This window comes from Dipodomys merriami, unplaced genomic scaffold (assembly GCF_024711535.1).
Source record: "Dipodomys merriami isolate MVZ:Mamm:240054 unplaced genomic scaffold, mDipMer1.0.p SCAF_29, whole genome shotgun sequence".
NCBI lineage: Eukaryota > Metazoa > Chordata > Mammalia > Rodentia > Heteromyidae > Dipodomys > Dipodomys merriami.
Window position 1 is genome coordinate 19064277 of NW_027204381.1, and position 16247 is coordinate 19080523.

Genomic DNA, 16247 nt, shown 5'->3' on the forward strand with positions numbered 1-16247 from the left:
GTGCCAGCCTGAAGTGTCCGAGGCAGTGTGCAAGAAGTGTGCTGGCTGTGTGCCGAGATCAATTTCTAACACAAGGCTTAGGGACCCAGCAGTGCCAACACCTACTGCCTTTTAAGAGGGTCACCCTGGCAGGTGAATACTTTATCTTGCTTAGGCCTTTGTTGTTCAAAATGTTCTCAGATGTTCACTTGGGTATTTCTTTCAGGAACCAGAAACAAGCAAAATGACAGTCCTTATTACTCTGTAAACAGCTTGTAAAGTATACCATTATCCCTTACAACTCACCTGTGCATTCAGGTCAACTCTGACTTTCTTTTGCCTATTTCTAAGCCTTTAACTTTTAATAAGTGAAAATCTCCTGCCATTTTTAGCTCAATAAAGAGTCTGACTCCCTTGGTGCAAGGGAGGGGAGTTTGCTACTGCTCCATCAGCTCATATGCATTGACTTGGCCTGCTCAGTTTGGGAGGCAATGAGCAGTCTCTGGGAACTATTTTTGATTTGCTGGCATGGGCCTCAAGTAGTGGTCAGGGCTCTAGTGGAGGAGACATGGAAACAGGGCTATGAGCCATTCTGGAGAAGAATCTGTTAGGGCTTCACATTCTCTGCGGCCAGCTCTTGACACAGTTTTAGGTTTTGAGCTCAGGCCACAACTTACCAAGTCTACTGAGAGCCAGTTATGGCTCTCAGCCCTCAGCCTTTGTGTCTTACCCTCTTGGGGGGAGAGAGGGAGGGATTGTCCTATATAATAGATGTTGACTGTATCTGATTGTCTGTCTTTTTGTGGCCTTGTCTGTGGACCCTCCATTGGGGTTCTCTCTTCGATGTTCTATTGCTGAGTGGATATTAGCAGTGTGCTGATGAGCTGCTGCCTCTCTCTGCAGGCTATCTACAGAACCTGCTGTTCCCCTAAAGTGGCTCTCACTGGTTGCACTGAAGGCCACGGGAGAGGCAGTGGCCGAGGACCTTGAGGACCATCAGAAGCAGCTGCTGGAATTGCAGCAAGAGAAGATCCAGCAGCTGCGGGAGAAGCTGCAGCGGGAGGAGGAAGAGGAGATGTGCCAGCTTCGCCAGCAGAAGGAGAAGACCCTCAGGTCCTGCTCTTGCCCTGCAGAGTGATGTGGGGTGCAGGGACCCCCTCCTCCACGCTGGTCTTCACTGGGATGCTCCTAGACCTTAGTCAGTACTTTCCCTGGTATCTTATCGATTTCCCCAGTTGCAGGAGATCCTGGGAAATACTTTTTTTTTCCTGTGCTAGAATAAAAATCAGAGCACTATTAGTTCAGAAGAAAGGTCAAATGGACAGTCGAGAGAGTGAGCAACCTGTCACAGTCCAAGGGTGGGAAAGAAGCTCGAAAAAATACTAATGTATTCGTTGACAATTTAAATCTTGTTCTTTTAGACAGATTATCTAAGAGTGGTAGAGAATTACTAGTTTTAGATACACAGAGCAGAGAATGGATAAAACATTTATGCCTAATTTGGAAAAAAGAAAGCCCAGGAACAATCTCCTTAGTGCAGCACAGGGTATGCAGATCCAACGTCCTTCTGTCATACATAGCACGCTCCTCCACATGACTAAACACTGGGGCTGGGTCTATTCAAGCTAGGGGTAACTCAGTTTACCTTATGATGGGACACTTTGGAGGTAGTCCTGCTGGCTCTTCTATCTTCCTGACCTTTGGTCTGGAACTGTATTTTCCGTACTCCTTCCCCCATCCTGCATCCAGAGGGGAGAGTCGCCTATGAGCACTGTCAGTGTGTAGTAGAGACTGTCATGCAGAACGATCTAACTTGGGGCCTGTAAATGGCAGCACTTGGATTTATTTTCAGTTGAAATCAATATAGTTTCAGTTAGTCTCAACTAAGTAATGTCGCTGTGGGTAAAACCTTGCTTGGTTCTCCTTAAAGCAGAATCTCGTTTCTGTTTGCACTGGAGCCTTTCTGAGGGTTCGGTCCTCCTCTCTGTTAGGAAGCTAACACTGGGCAACAGAAAGCCACAACTGATTTTTGTAACAAATGTTTTTGTTTTTCTTTTTTTTTTTAAGTGAAGCAAGTAGGCTAGACCCTCAGTTGGTTTAGTTGTAAAATGGAGAGATTAGACTTCACCTTTAATATTCCTGCCAGCTCCAACATCTGTGTGTACATTTAACCATGGGAAGAAGAGGAAGTGTTTCTAGGGAGCCTAGAAGGAGGGATTTTTGCTTGGCTTAGATTTTCTTAGAGCAGTGGTGTTGATAACTTGCAATGCAGGATATGATCCTAAATCTTCTTCGGCTTTGGAATTTTCTGTAGAGCTTTTCAAAGAAATTGGCTTCAGACTCATGAGGGCGTTGTTTTGTTTTGTTTGAGACAGGATCTTGCTATATATAGCTGAAGATAGCTTCAAACATTTTGTCTTCCTTTCTTCTTCCTGAGGGCCAGGATTGTAGGTATATACCACCATAGTTGGCTTAAACTGTGATTATTTTTTTGCCAGTCCTGAGGCTTGAACTCGGGGTCTGGGCACTGTTAGTTAATTGGAGATAAGAGTCTTATGTGCTTTCTTGCTTGGGCTGGCTTTGAACCATGTTCCTCAGATCTCAGCCTCCTTAGTAGCCAGGGTTACAGGCGTGAGCCACCAGTGCCCAGCTCCAACTGTGTTTTTCTTAGCATTAAATTCCTTGAGTGCACAGCATATATCCCTTGATCTTTTGGGGCTTAAAAAAATTATGGTTTGTGAAAGCAGGAGTATGTCTGCTCTGGATGGAAATGCTGACCGCTATCATTGGTCTGTAAATCAGGTTTCTTTCCTGGATAATCAAGGCTTGTTTATGGTCTGGGGCTGGATGATTGTGTTCAAAGAAGCACATTTATTGAACATCTACGTCAGTTACTGTGTCTAGTATTGGGATATAGCAGATTTTAAGATGAGACTTTTGCACTAAAGAAGCTCTTATATCTGTAAAGAGAGCAAAGATAGAAAAGCTTAATTATGATGCAGTATGGTGCATGATATAGAGTGGAATGGGATAGAAGGGTCTATATATGCAGTGTGATAGAGAAAGGATAAACTGAAGTATCACCAAGAGCAGAGGCCAAGAGATAAGGCCGAATGTTCTGAGTGGAGATGGTGACATGGTACCTAAAACAGCCAGGAGACTGGGGAGTGGAAGAATGTGGATCCAGAGTCAGGTTGAGGTGGATGTAGAATTCTTTGAATAATGTCATGCTAAGAAGAACCTGCAGGCAGCAGCGAGCCAGGGACCCAGCAGCCTGTTATGTGCTTCCATGGAGTTTCCGGCCTCTCATTGCCCTGGGAAGGCAACATGGGGAGACAGCATGGACCCAGAGGCTGAAGATAGACCGAACTGTAAGATGCGATGCTTTACAGTCAAGCTAGTAGTGCTCTTAGCAGCAGGGAGGCAGGGACTCGAAGTAGATCAGGAAAGGCCTCTGGTTCCTCCAAAAACCCACCTTGCAGCCGGGCATTGGTGGCTCATACCTATAATCCTAGCTACTCAGGAGGCTGAGATCTGAGGATTGTGGTTCAAAGCCAGCCTGTGCAGGAAAAGTTGTGAAACTCTTACCTCCAATAAACCACCAGAAAACCAGAAGTGGTACTGTGGCTCAAGTGGTAGAGTGCTAGCCTTGAAGTGAAGAGCTGAGGGGCAGCGCCCAGGCCCAGAGTTCAAGTCCCATGATCGACAAAAAAAAAAAAAACAAAAAAAAAAGACAGAAAAAAACCCTACCTTGCTGTTTGTGCTTAGTGCCCTGAAGGAGCAGCTGCAGAAAGCTGCTGAGGAAGAGGAGGCTCTGATGAGAGAGGAGGAAGGTCGAAGGCTGTCCCAGCTTCGAGCCCAAGTTCAATCCAGTGCAGAAGCAGATGAGGACCGAATGAGGTAAGAACATACTGGAAGCTTCCTGGCACCCAGAGGGGCCCATGCACAGCCTGGGCCCATTGCGTTCTGTCTGCCCAGAGCCGAGCAGGAGGCTTTACTGCAGAGGCTGAGAGAAGAGGCAGCATCCCAGGAGAAGGCTGAGAGGGCTGGCCTGGAAAAGAAAAGCAGGCAGGCGCTGGAGCAGCTCAGGGAGGAGCTGGAGGCTTCGGAGAGGAGAGCTTGTGCTGTCTTGAAAGCTGAGAACGAGTTGGCTCTGCAGCAGTTGAAGGAGCAGCTGGAAGAGGAAAGGAAAGAAGTGAGTCAAATGGGGGCAGCCCCACCCCCAGCTCAGGTTGCCTGAAGAGAGACCAGGGGGCCAGAGGAAGGGGAGCCCTGGATAGTGTTTTGCACAGATAGGCTGGGAGAGTGAGAGCTGACTGGACCCATTACCTAGTGGGCCTCACTGGGCTCAGGGAAGATGCTGGCCTGGCCTTCCTGGCAGGACACGGCAGGGTGCAATAGGCCTCCTTGGGGAAGGGCTGGATGGTGGTAGCAGCCGGGGGTTGTCAGTGGCAGAGAGGAGGCAGAGGCTGGACAGCATGTGTCCAGTGGATTTGGGACACTTCTCAGGCCGGAGGACTGGAGATGAGGGTGCCCTGACCCTGTCCCTGCAGGGCAGCAGCCCACACGTCTTTCTCTGGCCTTCTTCCCTGCCTTGGAGTGGGAGGGACCTCCCTTTTGTCCTTACTCCCTGTCCCTCTAGCTTCCCGTGTGTACCTCCAGGACACAAGCTGAAGTAGCAGGCCTTGCAAAATTGTTCTTCTGGTGAGGAAGGAGTTAGAAGAACTGCAGCTAGATAGGGCTGCTAAAATCTCCAGCCCTCCCAAGCTTGATGGCTCACTGTGTTCCTGTAGCTAGCCTGGACCCGCCGCCCGAGATGTCCTCCACCTGCAGGGTGCGCCCCTGAGCCAGCCGCAGACTTAGGAACTGAGTTCTTTTATTATTATTTTAAAAATATGGAACACTTCATAAGTTTGCGTGTCACCCTTGGCGCGGGGGCCATGCTAATCTCCAATCTTAGTATATTTGCTGCCCAAGTGAGCCCCTGAATTATTTTCAAAGAGCAGAGATGTGCCTGCTATTCCCCTTGGCCTCTTATCTTGTGGGGGCGGGGGTGGGGGTGGGGGACAGGGGTTCCTCATGTGCTGCTTTCCTCACAGGCCTCTGTTGCTTCCCAGGCGGTGGCAAGGCTAGAGAGGGAGCACAGTGCCGAGCTGGAGCGGCTCCAGTCCTTGCTGGAAGCTAAGCACCAGGAGGTGAGACATGGCCAATTTGGCCTGAGGGGGCCAAGCCTGGGCATCCTAGGATCCCCTTTCTCACTGGTGTGGAGAGAGCTCAACCCCAGCGCTGGCCACTGTGGAGCGAGCCTCCCTTTCCCCTTAAGCCTTGGGGGTGCTTGCTTGATCCCCAGGCATGAGTCCCTGCATGGTGGGTCACACTGCTCCATGTGCGGGTCCCTTCTCAGATGGTCTGTGGCCTCCAGAAGAAGATAGAGGAAGTTCAACAGAAAGAAGAGGTTCATCTGGGGGAGAACCTTGGGTGGGCAGAACAGAGAGCTCACCAGAAGGCTCACCAGGTGATTGAGTATGAGCAAGAGGTGAGTACTGGTCTGTGGGCTTAGTTCTGATCCATTGAGCCATCCAGCCTCAATGCCCAGCAGCTCAGTGGGAGCTGGCATTTCTGGTTCCATCACTCCACCAATACTCCCTCAAGGCCAGGTCCTCCATTCCCAGCCCTGTACACCTCAGGGAGGTAGCGCTGAGGTACAGCCATTCTTGTGCCTTGGTGCTGTGTGTGATAATATGCCAGGGACACTGTCAGGTACCTGGAAGACGGGGCCGTGGGTGCTGTCCACCCTGCATCATGCATGTTGCATTCTTGCTGCTTCCCTCCCCTACAGCTCAGCAGCCTCCTGCGAGAGAAGCGCCAGGAAGTGGAGAGGGAACACGAGAGGAAGATGGACAAGTTGAAGGAGGAGCACCAGCAAGTGATGGCCCAGGCCAGAGAGTGGTATGAAGTCGAGGTAGCTCTGCCATACCCCTGGTATGCGTGTGTACACGCGCATCTGCACACCATTCTGGGGGTACTTGCCAGCTGGCTACGGGGCAGATGGAGGGACCAGCCATGGTCAGGGACTCTGAGGCCTTCCTCATGCGACCCTGCAGTGGGGAAGTCACTGTTTGGCTTTTTACTAAAAACACCCCTCCCCGAGGGGTGCATCCAGTGGTTGTAACAGCTGACAGACCCTGCATGCCAGGTGCCGCTCCAGGCTTTTAGGCATCCTATCCTGTTTGTCCTCATGGTGGCCTTGGGAAGTGGGCACTGTCATTACCTCACCGTCAAAGGCCTGGAGAACCCAAGCAACTTCCTAAGATCACACCCACTGACACATAGAAGAGCAAGGACTCTGCCACAGCTGTCCCAAAGCCCTTTGTTTTGGTCACTCCAGCACCATGCTACTAGGGGGCAGGAAATACTGATTGTCAAGAGCCAAACAGTATTTAGGAAACGTCTGCCCAGCTTTATGCTTGGCCCAAGGGTTGAGTGGACTCAAGCCAATTTGGTTTGCTTGCATTGGGGGTAGTGGGGCGGAGTGAGGTGGTGACTTTCGCCCACTGCTTGACCCCCATGGAATCTATATCCCAGACTTGTTCTGTAATCTTCCAGGGAAGAAATGGTCCTATGATGAAATTTTGCCATGTCTCTTCCCTGACCAATTCTGACTTTGCTAAAGTCTAGTGATAATTGACTAATTGCTGCACAGGGGGCTTCCGTCATGGCGTCTGGCCAACATCATCTGCAGTTGTGGGGAGGAGGGCAGTGGGCAGCTAGGGACGCAGAGCCGACGATGACTCTGACCTTGTAGATTCCCAGGGCTGCCGCGTGGGGAAGACTTGATTTTCAGGGTGTGAGGAGAGGAGCCACTGCGGGCTCTCACTGGCATCCTGCTCTCTTTGCAGGAGAGGAAGCAGCGTGCTGACCTCCTGGGACACCTTACTGGGGAACTTGAGCGCCTGCAACGGGTCCACGAGCGGGAGTTAGAGACGGTGAGGCAGCAGCAGGACCAGCAGCTGGAGGACTTGCGGCATCGGTACCGGGAGCAGGTGAGGCCCGGGCTGGGTCGTTCCTCAGCCATCTCCATGCTGGGGATTGATGCGGGTGCAGCCTCAGGACTGGCATCTCACAGTGGCCGTGTCTGAGCTTGGGGACATCTTTGTGCCTTTGTTTTCTGGGCCCTGGGGCATGCCCAGGCTTCGAAGGGACGGTGAGCCCCCTTTGGGGTGGGCGGGGGAGACAGGCAGGGTGTGTGTGGCAGGTTTGAGTCTCCTTGCCCTCTGGGTTGGCAAGGCGGGGTGCTTTCCTAGGCTGTGGGGCACAGTGGGAGGAGGCAAGGCCTGAGCCTGCCTGGAAGTTATGGTGTGCCACGGTGAGCGAGGAGCCTCCTGCTCCTTACCTAATGCTTTATGCTCTTTCTATATCTATTTCTTTCATTACACTTCTGGGCAGGAAAGGAAACTTCAAGATTTAGAGATGGAACTTAAAACCAGAAGTAAGGATGTCAAGGCCAGATTGGCTCAGCTGAATGTCCAGGTGAGCACGTTGGATAGATAGATGGGCCCTGGCTCAGGGCAGCCTGGAGTACAGAATCTGAGTCTCTGGAGAGGCCAGGCCTGCACCCCAGCCTGGGGCTCTGCAATCATCCCAGGGCCGATCTCTGTATTTCCTCAGGAGGAGACTGTACGGAAGGAGGAGCAGCAGCTGCTGGACGTGCAGAGGCGGGCTGCTCTGGAGAGAGAGGTCTGTCTGCCTTCCCCTCCCTTTGTTTTCCTCTGTAACCCATGTTGTGTTCACCTGCGGTGTGTGGGACACTAGCTCCAAACTCTGTTGGCCCATATTTCACAAATCATGCTAATCTGTGGAACACATCTTGGGAACCTCAAGGTGTCGGGCTGAAGTGGGAAGCTAGGGGCTTCCAGACCCTGCAGACCCCTCACCCCAGTAGCTTCAGTGGCTCCGGCCTTGCCCTTTGTGTCGCTGGGTGTTCTATCTTTCCCTCTGCTCCCAGGAAGCCACAATCACCCGGCAGCATCTGGAGGAAGCAAAGAAGGAGCACATGCATTTGTTGGAGTCAAAGCGACAGCTTCGAAGAGGGTTAGAGGAGCTGCGGGCCCACAAGTTGGATCTGGAGGCCCAGGTGGATCTGTTGCAGGCACAGAGTCAGAGGCTGCAGAAGCTCGTCAGGTGGAGAGGCCCCTACAGCTAGCCTTCTGCCACCTCCTATCCCTACAGCTAGCCTTCTACCACCTCCTATCCCTACAGCCAGCCTCCTACCACCTCCTGTCCCTACAGCTAGCCTTCTACCACCTCCAGTATCATCTTTGCCTACTTCCACTCAGGCCCTATCATTGTGGCCCAATTAGCAGAGATCAGGGAGGGCCCAACGTGGAAGCCAGCCCTCAGCCCTGCCTCGTGGGAGGGCGGGCATCAAGATGATCCCAGTCAGTGGCCCTCCACCCCATGACTGTGCCTCACAGCTCTGCCTTTTCCCTTCCCACCACAGCAGCCTGGAGGCCGAAGCTCAGAGGAAGAAGGACATCTTGAAACAACTGGCAGTTGAGGAAAGTAATGCTTCCTCACACTTTGAGCCAGAACTCCGCACTGAGGACCTGAGGAAATCCCTTGTGAGCCAGGGGGATGAAGTAAGGGTGGGTGGGGAGGAGGGGGAGGATTAGGAGTGGGGGGGTGTCAGGAGGGGGCCTGGCTCTGCTCTGTTAGGACTTGGCCTTCTGTTCTCCACCTCCTGCCCTCTTCACCAATGAGATGGTTATATCTCTAACTGAAGAGGATTTGGCCTCTGGCAGAGCCGTTTCCTTGTCTAGGATACTGGGAGGGGCTTTAAGCTTGCAGGAGGTTGTTTTTGTCTCCCTCAGTGGGTCTTTTCTACCATATGTCTGTTCATAGAACCAGACCAAGGAAATGTCTGCTCTCTCCCAGAGCAAGGAGGAGACTGGCTTGTCCATGGACAGGTGAGGTCTTGCAGCCTGTCATATTCTGGGGTGAGAGGTACCATGGGGCAGGAGGTGTGAGTGACCACCTCACCACAGAGCCAAAGTGACAGTAACTACTAGTGTGCTGGGCTCAAAAGGGAGGCCTAGGGATGGAGGAATATTCTCTGCCAAGCCAACTGCTGCCCCTACTGACCTCTGGCTGAGGGTCAGATTGCTGGGAGTGTGGTGTCTGTCTACAGGCACAGGCACAGTCCCTCTTAGAGTCAGGGTTGGGGACAGATAGTCCCAATGTGTCCCATCTGAAGGTATTTAGCAGGGGCATCCCTGCATGCCCGCTGCCCAGTCCAGTAGCTACTGTGTGTGATCGGTGAATGTTTGCTGGAGGTGTGTTCCTGTGACCCAGGGCAAAGTTCTTCCTGTCTCCCCTCTTTCTCTCCGCTGCCTGTCCTCCACAGCGTCCAGCACTACCTCTCTGCCGAGGGCGTAGCTGTCCGTAATGCCAGGGAATTCCTAGTGCGGCAGACACGTTCCATGCGGAAGCGGCAGACGGCCCTGAAAGCTGCCCAGCAGCACTGGCACCACGAGCTGGCGGGGACCCCGGAGCTGGCCGAAGACCCGCCTGGTGCCACAGTCCTGGAAGACGTGCGCAAGAACCTAGAGGAGGTCAGGAGCCTGGAGCAGAGCCCACTGATCCACACTGAGGGGGGCCTCACCTTTGGGGTCTCCAAAGGTGTGGCAGTGCAGTAGCGCAAACACCTTCCTTCGTAGTGAGTGGTTTGGACTTCATGTTACCCATACATAAAATACCAGGTGATACAAAGTCTGCAAAGAATCCCGTCTGGAAAGCTCCACAGTGAGAAACACTTCTGATCCCAAGCCTCTTGGATAAGGGACGTTCAACTGCTATGTATTACAATGCAGCTTTCCAATGTGGAGCATGACTGAAGTTGGAGGATTTGATCAGTGAAAATCTTTTGGACACAAAAGTATCTCAGCATTAGATTATTTGGTCTTGGGCCACTGTCTTTCTTATCTGTGCTCTCTGCATGGCATGCTGTCACTCCTGGCTGGTGTGGGCTTGAAACGTGGGTATGAAACGTGTAACACACCCTCTGATTTAGTTCTCATGACCTGATGCAAAGTAGTCTTTTTCATACGAGCAGCCTCATTGAGGTGGTTTGTTCCTGAGCATTGAGCCAATGTCTGCACAGTGTGTCACCTCTCCTCTCCTTCTCCCTGGCTGCAGGAGACCAAGCAATTGGATGAGATGAAGTCCATCATGCGGCGAGGCCATGACCTCCTGAGGAAGAAGGAAGAGAAGTTGAATCAGCTGGAGTCCTCTCTTGTGGAGGAGGTGGCCTCCTCTCCCTCTGCTGCTCCTGGAGTGGGGTTGGGTTCTTGGTCCTGGATTAGATGGATTTGGGCCTCGAGGGCCCAGAATTGGTGGCAGCTTGGCCTTTTGGCTGGTGAAACAGCCTTGCTGCCTGTTGTTTGCTGACCCGTCGGTGCCCCAGGGAGAAGGTAGAAGGGGAGCAGGTAGAAGGCACGTGGGAAGGGGTGGCACTAACAGCTGCTTCTGCCCATCAGGCCTCAGATGAGGACACCCTGAGGGGAGCCTCCACCAAGAAGGTGACCTTCGACCTCAGTGACACAGAAGACACGAACAGTGAGAGCTCTGATTCGTGTTTTCTGGCTCGGGGTAAGTGGTGGACAGAGGAGGGAGAGGCAGGGTGAAGCCTCCAGTGTCTGGGAAGAGTGGCGAGTGTGGAGGACATATGTCCAAATAGCATTGCCTAGCCCTACAGGGTAGATGGCTGAGCTGGCAGCATGAGGCCTGAAAGGCCAAGGAACACAGTAGACTATGCCTCTCCTAGGCTTCCTGGAGGCCCCCTGCCCCCTGCCCCCTGCCCTCTATTCTCTGGCCTGCAGGCCGAGCAGGGGCTTCTCCCTTCCTTATCTCCCCGCTGGGCCCCCGCCCTGGGGCCTGCACTGTCTGGAACACAGAAGCCCTGCTATCCCTCTGTCCCTTCATGAGGCTGAGGGACACCAGCTAGTGCTGAGTGCCAGCTGGACCTGTGACTTCCCAGAGCCCTTCCTCACCATCTGCCTCTTTCTTTCCAGACACCCCGACTCCCAATCCCATTGCCTCCAACAAGATCAATTACCTGAGCAGCTCGCTCCAGCGGATCAGCAGTGAGCTCAACAGTGTCCTCGGCGTGCTGGGAAGCTTCAACTCTCAGCCTGTGCCTGTCTTAACCTCCTCCCCAGCTCCGTTCTCACCCCGCTCCTGCAAGAGTGCCTCCAGTCCTGCCTATGCCTCCCTGACTAGAGCCTCATCCCTATCCTCCAGCTCACCCACGTCCACCCAGTGGGCCTGGGCCCGGGGCCCTGGACCTGGACCCAGGCCCACTTCATGTAGCAGTGCTCAATCAGTGGATGACTTCCTGCTGGAGAAATGGCGCAAGTATTTTCCCTGTGAGTCTCCCTTGGCCCCACTGTTTCTGGGCTGTGCCTCGCCATCTCCTCTTCCTCTTCCCTTTCCTATTCTCTTACTCTTTTTTTCTTCTTACCTTGCTCTCAACTTTGAGCCATCGGCTCTCTCTGTGGTCCCTGGCAATGAAGATCTTGCTAGAATCCTGCAGCCGAGGCTCTGTGGGCCAGGTGGCATCATGTGGAGGCGGGGCTGCTTGGGCTTCACTGTGGTTTCTAGAGCTCAGCAGAGCATGAAAGGCCATTGTCATCACCATAATGGCTATCGTATATTATGTGTGTGTCTAGTTACATAGATATGCATGTACAGGTACACATACACATACTTTTAACTTAGACCATGTCCTAATTCTCTGAGGTGGTAATTTGTCCCCATCTTACAGACCTATGGTAAGGCTCAGTAAGTACCTGGGTTTTGACCCCATTTCTGTGTGAATCAGGATTCTGCTCATCACCCCTTGGCTGTATGGCTTCCCCTGGTCACGGGCCTAGCTTCCTCCCTCGGTCTCATTCCTTGCTGAGGAATGCGAGAAACATCAAAAACAGTCATTTGAGGGAAAATGTGAAAAGATCTCTTCTTTTGGCACCACTCAAAATTAAAAATGAAGTTTAGAAATAAATAGGACAGTTCCTGTCTGTCACCTGTCTGTCACGCTCTGCTTTGGGTGTGTGTGCTGAGGGTGCTGCCTCGCGCATTGGCGGGATGACGGGGCAGGGCGGTGGTCCGCAGGACTGCGGCTGGCCCAGCTGACCCCTCGCCTGCTCTGAATTCTGTTCTCTCCTTTCCAGCTGGCATCCCGCTGCTCAGCAGCTGCTCCATGCCCCTGGAGAACCGCATGGGCTATGTGCCCGTCAGGTAAATGTCGCTGTGGGCTCGGGATGAACCCTCACGATAAGCCAGGCCTCTCTGGGCTGGGAGGCCCTGTGTTGCTCGGGGGGGACAGGCAGGTCCCAGTCCACAGACCTTGCCTAGGTCTTAGGTGCTGGTCCAAAGCCAGGGAGCAGCCAAGTCCCTACCGCTGAGATCCAGTGTGGGTGGGCTGTGCTCCACAGCCAGCTCCACCTGGAAGCTGCCCGGAGGGAGCAGCCTGTGGAGGGGCCTCGCATAGCGCCCCTCCAGCCCTGGAATCTGGCCTTGGCCTTTGCCACCGAGCTCTTGGCTTCCCACAGCCCCCTTCTCCAAGTCCTGCTGTGCAACATCTGGGCTGAGAGGGACCCCCATGTGGGAGACAGACAGGCAATTATTTAAACCTGTGCCTAATTTCCCTTTCATCATATTTCTTGCCAAATACATCCTCCATCTCTGTCTCCCCGCCTCCCCCGCTAAGTGCTCCCCTGTTCCTTTGGGCCAGTTTGGGAGTGGAAGCTGGGCAAGTGTGTAAGTTGACACAGCGTCTTGCTGGTCACGTGGCTGGAAATAGGCAGATGTGGGATCCTGGCACCGAGGTCGGCAGCAAGCGCCCGGGGGGTGGGGACGGGCAGTTCCCCTTTCCCTCCTGGCCGCTGATGCTTGCCTTTTGGAGGGGCAGCTCTGAATTGGTAGAGACCCTAAAGAGGGCTGGGGCGATACTGTGAGAAGAGGAAGGAGCTGCTGTCATGGCGCTCGCTGTGTTCCTGCATGTCCCCTACCTCTGACACCCAGGCCTGTCCTTTTCCTCTCCCCTCACTCTTCCACTTCTCCCCCTTCCCAGTGAGCAGCTCCGCCTCCTGCAGCGCCCCCATTCCCGAGTCCCCGAGATGAACAACACCGACATTCAGAAGATGATTGAGTCTAATCGCAAGTGGCTAGAAGATTTCAAGAACAACCCGCAGACGTATCCTTTTAGCTGTCCCAAGCCCCTTCGCTCCTTGCTGTGCCTCCCACTTAGACCTTTTCCTGGCCCCCACCTAGATGTGCTTGGCTACCACAGTTTTCCTTTACCTTGTGGCCAGACATCTCTTCTCAGTGTCCAAGTCAGCAGGCACTTCGGAGCTGCTGCAGCTGGGCTTGGACGAGAACAACAGACTGAACGTGTATCGCTATTGAGCCCCAGGGGCCAGAGGCAGCCGGCCACCTCCCCGCACCAAGTGCCTCCGTGGAAGCCTCCTCCTCCTCCTCCACCTCCACCTCCTCGCCACGTGCCCCACTCAGGACTCAGAGGAACCATGGGGTCCAGGGGTGGAGGGAATGGATGTGACGGCTGGAGACAGTTGCGTACTCTGTGACCAGGCCGTCTTGGGCTTAACTGTGGACAGGTCTGAGCTCCTGGGTCAACATCGATGACATGTTCTTGCCCAGGGGCTTCTGGGATCTGAGCACCTTTGGGAGCCAGGGTCACATTCAAGGAGCTGCCTGTAGACACATGGGTTGGTCTCAGGCCCCTGCTTGGGGCCCATGAAGGTGAGGTCCTTGATTAGTGGGACAAAGCCTCCGGCATGTCCGCACCTAGGGCCTGCCTCAGCTGTCCAGTACCTCGGCTTCACATCCTTCCTCTCTTTTTTTCCTTTTTTTAACTTTTTAAAAAATGACTCCGTTCTTGAGCATTCTGTCTCTCCTCTTGACTGTCTCAGGCCAGCCCTCAGCTGCGGATCCATGCTGAGGATGCTCTTTTTCCTGTGCCACACTGCGCTTTATTGGCACCGTCCTGCCTGTAGCTCCTCCCTGGGCCTCCTGGCCCGTTCTCAGGTCTCAGACATTCCCCGTCTCCAGGAAGCCAAAAAGCCATAGGGAAAATCTGTGTGGCTTCTGGTCTTTGCTCTGGTTATTTTGTTCCTGTGCTCTGTTTCTGCCTGTCTTTTCCACCTGTGCCACTCCGCCCCCTCTCACTGCCCCTCCTCTCAGAGCTTGGCAGGAAGGGCTGGGCTGGGGCCTGGCGCTGGCAGGGAGGTCTTGTACCAGGTGGAGCTGCTGCCTGGCTGGCACCGCTTCCTGCAGCCGCATTTCCCATCAGCAGGCTCCTCGGGTGGCAGGCAATGTGCTCTGACATCTGTCCTATTGTTTAAACAAAATGTCCCCATTTTTCTTGTCTTCAAAGCTGCAGGGTTGCCTCTGCCCTCCAACCCACAGAAAGCACCATCCCCTCTGCTCGTTTCTTTGCCGTGGAATAAGGCACTGTGATCCGATTGGCTTTTTTACCCCCTCAGATAGTTTTTAGAAAAAAAAAATTCATTTTGTTGTTTGGCTTATTCTGTGTGCTTTGGGAATAGCTCATGTGATACGACCAACTCTGGTGACAACCCTGTGTTTCTGCATCAATTAAATCTGCAGGCCTGCTCTGTACAAGGCAGCGCCGGTGACTGGCTTCGCTTTCGAAACGCTTCCTTCCGAGAAGGAGGATGTACTATTCACGAACACCTTCCTGGGTATCCGATTCCAACAATGTAGATATTGATAGGGGTACTTTCGGCTCCATTTTTGTAGAGGAGCAGAAACCAAGTTGACTTGGAAGCGTAGAACTCTGCTCCATCCTTGCTCCCTTAGAGCGCCTGGCCGGCTGGCCTCAGGAAGCTCCCCCAGCCCTGTCCTGTCACTGCCTCTGGCATGCAGATAAACCAGAGACCACTCCCCTGCCCCTAAAAACTTCATGGGCAAAGTTAGATTATTTTATTTTTCTACTACAGTGGTGCAAGCAGTTATACAATCTTGGATTTGTAAAAACAAAATTACTAGAACCAATTGAGATGAGCACGTTTCATAGATTTATATATGAAAACCAAGTTAAAACATACAAAGGGCGACCTGGGAGGTTGATTGAGGAAGAATCATAGTTTGAGGCCAGCCCAGGCATATGCATGCCAGTTTCCTGGGAGGACGGGATCTGGGCCTGACTTCCCCGGTCAGTCTGCATGCATGCACCTCCAGGTGAAGCAGAGTGGTCGCCCCTGCCACTCTGAGGCTCCACTGTGTTGAGGAGCTGGGGAGTTGGAGGCAGATGGGGGTCAAGGAGGGAGGGTGCTGGGAAGGGACCGCTGGTCCTAGCAGCTTGTGGCGAGTCCGTGGAGAGATGATGGTTGAGAATTGGAGGATCTGCCATCACTGTGTCCTGCAGAATTGGAGCACTGCATGGTATGGGCCCTGTCCATCAGGCCTGCACACAGACAGCTGCACACTGCAGAGGATCCAGGCCGGCTGGGCACGAGGCCTGGGGAAAGACAGGCCTATCCTTCCTCTCCATTCTGCAGTTTGACAATGAGGTGCCGATGGGGCCTGAGCAGCCAGAGACAGGCAGGACCAAGGGCCCGGAATGGTGTGGACCTTTGCTGTCCCGCAAGGCGGCGCAGAGCAGGGCATGGTGTCTGGCCATCCCCCCTGCGCACATTGATCCTTGTAGCTGTAACGTGCTTTATGCTCCTGTCAGGCACTCCACCCTGGCGAGTTGGTCAGCTAAGAACAACGTGGGGGCTGCTGTGGGGAAGAGGGGGTTGGAATGAGGTTTGGCTTTGGGGTCTTGGGGGAGCTGCGGTAGCAGCCTTTGGGGTGGAAGTTGGGCAGGCCGGGTGAGGGGCTTTGCTGGCTGAGCTGTCAGCGGTGAGACTCCCCCACCGTCCTCTTGGCCTGGTTTCTGGCATCACACCCGAGACTCATTTACACACAAGCATTGGTTTGCTCATGATTTTGGCAAGTCCACACGAGTGCAGCACCAGCCTCCACCGGCATCTAGTGTGGGCACTTCTTGCAGTCTCGTAAACATGGCAGAGGGCATCACCTGGTGAGACAGCAGTGGGCCAGCTCTGGTGTCTCCTAAGGCCACAGGCGCCATGGTGGTTGTCCACCTCGTGGCCCGCCTCCAGACACTACCCACATGGCATCTGTGGTTAATTTTCCCATGCATGAATTATCGGGGGCGGGAG

The 16247-nt window shown here is 53.5% G+C and overlaps 1 protein-coding gene and 1 pseudogene across 10 annotated transcripts in view; one reads left to right on the top strand and one right to left on the bottom strand.

The window, feature by feature from the left end:
- Positions 1–15072, top strand: part of Cep164 (centrosomal protein 164) — a 62245-nt gene extending 47173 nt beyond the window's left edge. For 5 of the 10 annotated variants that reach the window (XM_070038552.1, XM_070038557.1, XM_070038555.1 and 2 more), the window contains 19 exons: positions 883–1092; positions 3748–3879; positions 3958–4174; positions 5079–5174; positions 5384–5515; positions 5819–5941; positions 6879–7022; positions 7426–7509; positions 7648–7716; positions 7985–8160; positions 8480–8600; positions 8881–8945; positions 9383–9590; positions 10174–10281; positions 10515–10626; positions 11049–11402; positions 12207–12273; positions 13109–13231; positions 13350–15072. In XM_070038552.1, coding sequence (XP_069894653.1) covers positions 883–1092; positions 3748–3879; positions 3958–4174; positions 5079–5174; positions 5384–5515; positions 5819–5941; positions 6879–7022; positions 7426–7509; positions 7648–7716; positions 7985–8160; positions 8480–8600; positions 8881–8945; positions 9383–9590; positions 10174–10281; positions 10515–10626; positions 11049–11402; positions 12207–12273; positions 13109–13231; positions 13350–13443 — 2635 coding nt within the window. In that variant the 3' untranslated portion in view covers positions 13444–15072. Of the gene's footprint in view, positions 1–882; positions 1093–3747; positions 3880–3957; positions 4175–5078; positions 5175–5383; positions 5516–5818; positions 5942–6878; positions 7023–7425; positions 7510–7647; positions 7717–7984; positions 8161–8479; positions 8601–8880; positions 8946–9382; positions 9591–10173; positions 10282–10514; positions 10627–11048; positions 11403–12206; positions 12274–13108; positions 13232–13349 lie in introns of those variants that run through there. The other 5 variants (XM_070038556.1, XM_070038560.1, XM_070038554.1 and 2 more) reach the window with 4 other exon arrangements.
- On the bottom strand, positions 4869–4959 carry LOC138839022 (U6 spliceosomal RNA; annotated as a pseudogene).
- Positions 15073–16247: the final 1175 nt, after the last annotated feature.